Raw genomic sequence first — 7,500 nt, 5'->3', positions numbered from 1 at the left:
ATGGGTCAGTGTGGTGCATTTAGTCAAGCTAGTTACAGATATCCCCAGGCATTTTATACACCAAGATAATCACCAAATGCATTTTATTTTTCATTTTTATGTGAAATAGATTTGTCATGCAAAATGTGAAACATTGCTCAACCTTTCATGGTCTACTGTCTTGTTTATTACGTGCTAAATATTTGTGGTGTGGAAATGTGTCCTCCGTCTGTCTGTCATTTTGCCATTGAGCATTAATCCAAAAAGATTTCAGTTTAAAGAAATGAAATGTTTTTGGCTGTTTTTGATTTGTGGTGTGTTGATCCTCTAGCCCTTCTGCACATGCACCACATGCTCATCTTCACTGTCCAGACTGCTGCTTCATCCTCTTTACTTTGTCTTTAAAAGAATAAACAACACAGAATGGCAAAGTGAATGTTCATATGTTTTCTCTCTCTCTCTCTCTCTCTCTCTCTCTCTCTCTCTTTCTCTCTCTGTCTCTTTCTCTCTCTCTCTCTCTCTCTCTCTCTCTTTCTCTCTCTGTCTCTTTCTTTCTCTCTCTCTCTCTCTCTCTCTGTCTCTTTTTCTCTCTCACTCTTTCTCTCTCCCTCTCTTTCTCTTTCTCTCTCTCTCTTGCTCTTTCTCTTTCCCTTTCTCTCTCATTTGCTCTCTGTATGTGTATTTGTGTTCAGTATACTGAAATCATGCTTCATACTTGTGTCTCTGCTGCTCTAGCCCAAAAAGGACCTTCACTTCCTTATGGAGACAAACAATGAGTACAAAGGGCTCCTGGGATGTTTTCCTGACACGATTGGCGTTCACAAGGTAAATGAACACTGAGCAAACACACACGCACGCACGCACGCGCACACACACACACACACACACACATACGCACACAGGTCTGGTCTATCACAGACGTAGTCAAATACATTTAAACTGAAATAGAATATGTATCACTAGGAAAATGAGAGAAAATGAGATATCACAAAAAGGAAGTGAACAGAAATGGAAAAAGAAAGTCTTCTCATCTGCATTCTTTGAGCAGAATAACTGAACTGTGTTTTTAACCAGAAGTGAGAAAGCGTGGTGTGCTGTGACGTCTGTGACTGTTCAACGTCATTGCTTTTGTTTTTGTTGTTGTTTTTTCCGTTCCTGCAGGCTGCCATAGAGAAGGTGAAGGAGGGAGACAAACTGGTGGCTGCCAGCAAGATCACAGCATCAGAGAAAGCAGGAATGTCCAAGAGAGCCAGCACCATGTCCTACGCTTTACAAGGTACACGATCTCTCACGACGCCTGCCCGACGTATGCAAACCCGCCCCCCCCCCCCCAACACTAACCTCCACAGCAAGTCATTTTTACAATGAAAGAACCTCATTCATATTCTTAAAATAAAGGAATTCTGAATTTATTCAAAAGAGACAAAGGTTAGGAAGGGGAAGTTGAAGGAGGGAAAAATTCAACGTCATTTTCTCATAACAAACCGTAATGAAGTCAGGTTTGAGTAATTACCCTCATGAGAGAAGTCATTCGTCTCTATTAGAATTATGACCTAATTATTTGTAGAAAAGATTATTCAACTACAAAATGTGAAGGACACCATAGCTGCTATGCTGATCTAAATTATTAATAAAAAGTATAAATTATAAAGTCAAGGTTGCTGTCCAAGCAACTAGGATAAATATAGAGAGGCACATTGGAGAGAGAGAGAGAGCCAGGTAACTGTGAGGGTTGAGAGACATTGGAGAGAGAGGCAACTGTGAGGGTTGAGAGACATTGGAGAGAGAGAGAGAGAGGTAACTGTGAGAGTTGAGGGACATTGGAGAGAGAGAGAGAGAGGTCACTGTGAGGGTTGAGGGACATTGGAGAGAGAGAGAGAGGTAACTGTGAGGGTTGAGAGACATTGGAGAGAGAGAGAGAGAGGTCACTGTGAGGGTTGAGGGACATTGGAGAGAGAGAGAGAGAGAGAGAGGTCACTGTGAGGGTTGAGGGACATTGGAGAGAGAGAGAGAGGTCACTGTGAGAGTTGAGGGACATTGGAGAGAGAGAGAGAGGTCACTGTGAGAGTTGAGGGACATTGGAGAGAGAGAGAGGTCACTGTGAGGGTTGAGGGACATTGGAGAGAGAGAGAGGTCACTGTGAGGGTTGAGGGACATTGGAGAGAGAGAGAGGTCACTGTGAGGGTTGAGGGACATTGGAGAGAGAGAGAGGTCACTGTGAGGGTTGAGGGACATTGGAGAGAGAGAGAGAGGTCACTGTGAGGGTTGAGGGACATTGGAGAGAGAGAGAGAGGTCACTGTGAGGGTTGAGGGACATTGGAGAGAGAGAGAGGTCACTGTGACGGTTGAGGGACGCTAAAAGGCCTCTGAGACACAGTTTAGCTGATTATTGCTAATCTGAGGAGAGTTCACTGGTTCTTCCTGCCTCTGCTAAATGTGACAGACAGTATAACTCAGTCATCTGTCCAAATAAGAAAAGGAAAAGAACTTTGAGTAAACCTACTGCCTTCAACTCTTTGTTTTGTAAAAGTGTTATAAGTCATTAGGCGATTGTATTTATTTATTTATTTATTCTCATTCTTTCTTTCTTGCAGCGGAGATGAACCACTTTCATAGCAACCGCATCTATGACTACAACAGGGTGATGCAGTTGTACTTAGAGGAGCAAGTGAAATTCTATGAGACTGTAAGTGTGTATTAATCTACATTTAAGCTTAAAAACAGCCTTGCAGAATTTAATATTTTCCTTTCTGTGTGTCAAATCGGCCACTACTTTTTACTGGTTAGTGACGAGTGTTTCCCAGATGAAAATCAGTCACTGATTAAAAAAAAAAAGAACAAAGCCCTGTCAGTCTAGGATGAGACCAGTGCCTTCTTTTGAAGTAAATCATAACAGATGTATGCTATCAATCCCACAATGCACCGCTGAGCAGTCTGCTTTGACCGTTGTTACACACATGTATGTTGTATGTTGTATGTTGTATGTGAGGGGTGTTATAGGGGGCAGAGGTCCGGTTCTTACAGTCACATGTGTTTTTTTTGTTTGTTTGTTTGTCCACAGATTGCTGCAAAGCTCAGACACGCTCACAGTCAGTTCACCACCATGTAGAGATGGTTTTGCCTTACGTGACACACACACACACACACACACACACAAAAAAGCCTTTTCATCACCAGCGTGTTTTCTCCCACTCCTTCAGCCTCCTCTCTTCCTCTCTCCCACCTCTCTCTTTCACCTCCCCTTTCTCTTCTTGGGCTTTTTCTTTCTTGTTCTTGTTCTTTTTTTTTTGCCTCCTCTGATCTCTGTCAGTCTTGACATCAGTATCGTAATTCAGTTGTTGGTCTCTGGCCAAAGATGTGTGAGGTATGGGGAGGCGAAAAAACACACACACACACACACACGCACACACACACACACACGCACACTTTGAGAGATGGGTGAATTTTCTCCATGAGTAAGTGCACTACGGCCATACAAACTTCAAACAGTTCACTGGTGTAGCTGTGCCCCTGACAAACACCTGAGCTGAAGTGAGAAACATGAAGCGCTGGGCTTTTAAAACAGAGTATTGAACGAACATCCGTTAATGGTCTGGAGTGAATTCTTTTTTTTTTTTCATCCTTCATTGATTTAAGTTCCACGTAGATTTCAGTGCTTCCACAAAAGCAGCAATTAAGGAACTAAAAAATCGATTTTGTTTCGGTACATAGTTCTATTCCACTGCTTTCTCTGTTTTTATAATACGAGACCCGCTACCAACGCAAGTCTTAAAAAGAAGATGGCTGAATGAATAGATGAATGAATGAAGAGTTGACTGGATGGAATCTCTACGCCACTGCCAGTGACTGTCTGGGCTGTATCTTGCAGTGCCTGCTCCTCTCTCCGGTTCAGTTTTGAGCAGATAAACTGCTACCTGTCTCTTGTGCCTTTACATCTGTGTCTTTCCAACATCTGCATGCTTTTAACCTCGTGCACTTAAACACAGAATTATCATACCTGTACCAAAATCACATTCTTTGTCTCTCTGTACCAAAATCAAATTCTTTGTCTCTGTGTACAGCGATTTGTCTGAGGTTCCCAAACAGGAGGGCTGGTCCTTTGTTTTCTTTCTTTTTTTTTTTTCTTTTTTTTTTTACATCACACAAATTGCTACCAAACACGAGACGGACTCATTTTCTTTAAAAGCCAAATGCCTGAAGGCAACAGTATTGTGCCAAGAAAAAGATAAATCTCAGACCATCGTCATCGCTTCGCTTTTCATATCCAGTACAGTCTTTATATAAGGTTTCTTTTTTTTTTCTCTCTCACATGACATGGTTATATATGAGAGATATAAATGGATATATCCAATGCATGGACTTCAGTCATCAATGTGTTATTTTATGTATAGAAATATTTGCAATTCATTTGCACAGAGACTGCAAAAAAAAAACCTCTCAGTAAAATTTATTAAACTCTGATTTATACACTTGCTCCTTTTGTCTCTGTGTTTGTATTTGTTGTTCCTCTGACCCATAAATGTGTGTGTGTGTGTGTGTGTGTGTGTGTGGGTTGGTGGGTGGAGTGAATTGGGATGTGTTTTACAAGGCTCAGTCTCTGACACAAAGAGGACTTTTTCCTCAGTCACCAGCTGTGTGAGGTTTGAGGAGAATTCAGATGAAGTTGAGTCAAAGGATGTGTTGTTATACTGAAGAAGAAGAAGAAGATTTGGCGATATGAGAGACAGTGTCTGATAGTTCAGCCTGTTTGGTTTATCTTTCAGTCTGTCTCATTTGTTTTATTTCATTAAAGAACAAACACACACACTGTACAATATTTATTTAATGAATAACTTTATATACATTTCAGAAACAGAAGTTCTGTTATTTTTTTTAGGCATGCTATATTTGGGTACAGAAAAAAGGAGGTATATAACATTTTCTTCCTGTCTTTTTAGGCTCTTTATAATTCACACATCATCTTGTCATTTCTGTCCTGTAACCTATAAACGTATACCCTCATATACACATAATGATATTTTATACAATGTATATCACATATGTGGCTTATCTATATTAAAGTCCTCATGTGAGTCTTGTCGGGTCACATGACAGAACATGGAGCAGAGTGATGAGGGAGGTGTGTGTGTGTGTGTGTGTATGCGCGCTGGCTCCTTAAACCCCTCTGAGGAGGTGATAAGGTCACAGTGAACTGCTCCTCCATCCTCCCACGTCACGTGGAGAAGTCGTAGATCTCTGCGCGACCTTTGACCGGCTGCGGAGCCATGCGGAGCGGCACCGCTGTGATGTCGCATGCTCAGGGCGAGAGGTGCGGCCGGAACGTCCTGGGTCGGATCATCATGCTCACCTTACGGAGGGAGTAGTAGTCCGACTCCTTCCAGGTGAACCATACGATACCGTCAGGCCCCAGAGGGTTCCTCCCCTTCGGAGAGTAGCGACCGCCCTGTCCGACCACAAAAACAGAATATGTGTCTGCCAGAGCCCCTTCTACCTCAGCCCTAGCAAAGACTTATGTCTCCATGGACACCTATTGGCTACCAAATGACTGCACAGCACCACAGTTGGGATGACACACTCAGTGATCCGAAAGTCTTAGCGTGTTAATGTATCCTCTCTCATCAGCTGCTGTTTGACACAGGAATACACCCATGGAGACCGATGACTTATTCACAAAGTATCTGAATTTGGAGTTTCACGCTGAAGAACAGATAAGATAAGCTATTCTGACGTCTCTCTAGCCCTCTCCAGTCTTTCAGAGGAATGTGAATGAATGATGTATCTGATTAAGATCTTAAACATGAGCAGTGCAGTGCTTGTGCTGTGCTTGTCTCTAACTCAGGCTCCTCACCAGGACTGGTACCAGAGTGTGAATTATACAGTGACCATCGAGGGGGTCAGCTTTTTCTCCAGGGCTATACAGCACAGGATATATAAATGCTTCAAACCCCCCCCCTCCCCCAAACTGTTGTTTTTACCTCTTTTGGGGGGGATCCAAGTCTTAATTAGGGGGTCAGACCCTCCAAATCCCCCCCCGTAATTCAAACCCTGACTGATACCTTGTAGTAGATGCCATTCAGGTTGGCGTAGAAACACTGGTGGTACCACCAGCCCCCGTGGGAGATCTCGGCACAGATGTTGCCCGTGTCGGGTGTGCTGAAGCCCTGTTTGTCGTGGTACCAGCTGAAGGAGTCCTCCGCAGTGCCGCTGTGCCCGGACACGTGCAGCCGGTACTGGGTGTCCTCGTCGTCAACCCTGCACCGTCACACAGAGGGATGTATCAGAAAACGTGTGTGAGATTTCACTTTAAATAAATGCCAAACTTCTGTTGAGAGATTACATATCCAACATAGAATCAAATATAAAAACCTGTCCTTTCACGTATACAGAAAGGAATAAATAATTATTAAATTGATATTCAGTATCAAAGCGAATATTTGGTATATATCTATACTACCAAATTTGCTAGCACGGAGGTTAAACTAGACAAATCAATATTTGATTTAAATCTAATTCTGAGGTCTATTTTACCTGAGGGGTCTGAATTTAATAGTTGAAAATTGTATTTCAGAGAAAAATATTGTAATGGATACATATACTGTATTGTGTCTCCATTAAGCAGGATTTCTGAATACCCAAATAACTTGAATCAAACTCTGAACTGTCCAGTTGGACAACAGCCAAGGAACATTTATACAAGAACAGTTCAACGACAACCTTGACTTTTGACTCTGGAGCTGAAATTCATAAAGGTCCAATCAGAGAACAGCTAAACAAACACGCTCTGTGGACTGTTTTGACTCTTGGCTCACACTGACTGGCATAAATGAGATCTTGCTTCTCTGAGTAAGCCCTGGTAGACTGTTTGTTTGAGCTCTCTCAGGCCATGATTGTGGGTTTTTTTTTTTTTAAATCTAGTTAAATCTCAAAAGCTCCAGTGGTCTGTCTGCGGTGGTGTAGTCTGTATCTCAAAAGCTCCAGTGGTCTGTCTGCGGTGGTGTAGTCTGTGTTTATTGGTTCTGAGGTTTTGCTCTGACCTAAAGCTCTGGTAGAGAGCGTATTTATGCTTGCCGTTCCAGTCCTCCAGGTCGATGCGCAGGCTGTAGTCTCCCTGGCTCGTCAGGTCGTGGATGTGCTCATTCCCGAGCCAATACTCAGAGTGCAGGTCTCCAAACCCCTCTTTATACTCTTTCCAGCTGCGGTCGAAGTTCACCGTGCCGTCCTGACGGCGCTGAATCACCGTCCAGCCGCCACCTGAGAGCCAGTCACACAGTGGAGGATGCAAAAGTATGTGACTAAACCCAATCGGTGCTGTGGCAGGGTTTTGGCATGTAGCATTGGGCAGAACTGAGGTCTGAGAAAGTATCAGATTTGGCACACATGTCCAATGTATCCAAATGGATCTCTCTGTCACGGGAGGCATCCCACATCTTCCATACATGAAATATCATATAAATACAAAATGCATTTTATACATGAAATATCATATAAATACAAAATGCTTTTCACACATGAAATATCATG

The 7,500-nt window shown here is 42.8% G+C and overlaps 2 protein-coding genes across 3 annotated transcripts in view; one reads left to right on the top strand and one right to left on the bottom strand.

The window, feature by feature from the left end:
* The window catches only part of snx9b (sorting nexin 9b), a 20,606-nt gene extending 16,153 nt beyond the window's left edge, over nt 1-4,453 (top strand). For both annotated transcript variants that reach the window (XM_030772936.1, XM_030772934.1), the window contains 4 exons: nt 715-804; nt 1,141-1,255; nt 2,574-2,665; nt 3,041-4,453. In XM_030772936.1, coding sequence (XP_030628796.1) covers nt 715-804; nt 1,141-1,255; nt 2,574-2,665; nt 3,041-3,088 — 345 coding nt within the window. In that variant the 3' untranslated portion in view covers nt 3,089-4,453. The remainder of the gene's footprint in view (nt 1-714; nt 805-1,140; nt 1,256-2,573; nt 2,666-3,040) is intronic.
* A 430-nt stretch (nt 4,454-4,883) lies between these two features.
* The window catches only part of LOC115810561 (fibrinogen-like protein 1), a 5,978-nt gene continuing 3,361 nt past the window's right edge, over nt 4,884-7,500 (bottom strand). Inside the window, exons 4-6 of the mRNA XM_030772516.1 lie at nt 7,014-7,230; nt 6,036-6,231; nt 4,884-5,422 (exon numbers count right to left, since the gene is read on the bottom strand). Of these exons, the coding sequence (XP_030628376.1) occupies nt 5,276-5,422; nt 6,036-6,231; nt 7,014-7,230 (560 nt within the window). The 3' untranslated portion in view covers nt 4,884-5,275. The remainder of the gene's footprint in view (nt 5,423-6,035; nt 6,232-7,013; nt 7,231-7,500) is intronic.

The sequence above is a fragment of the Chanos chanos genome, chromosome 4 (assembly GCF_902362185.1).
Source record: "Chanos chanos chromosome 4, fChaCha1.1, whole genome shotgun sequence".
NCBI lineage: Eukaryota > Metazoa > Chordata > Actinopteri > Gonorynchiformes > Chanidae > Chanos > Chanos chanos.
This window is presented reverse-complemented; position numbering and strand designations above follow the sequence as displayed.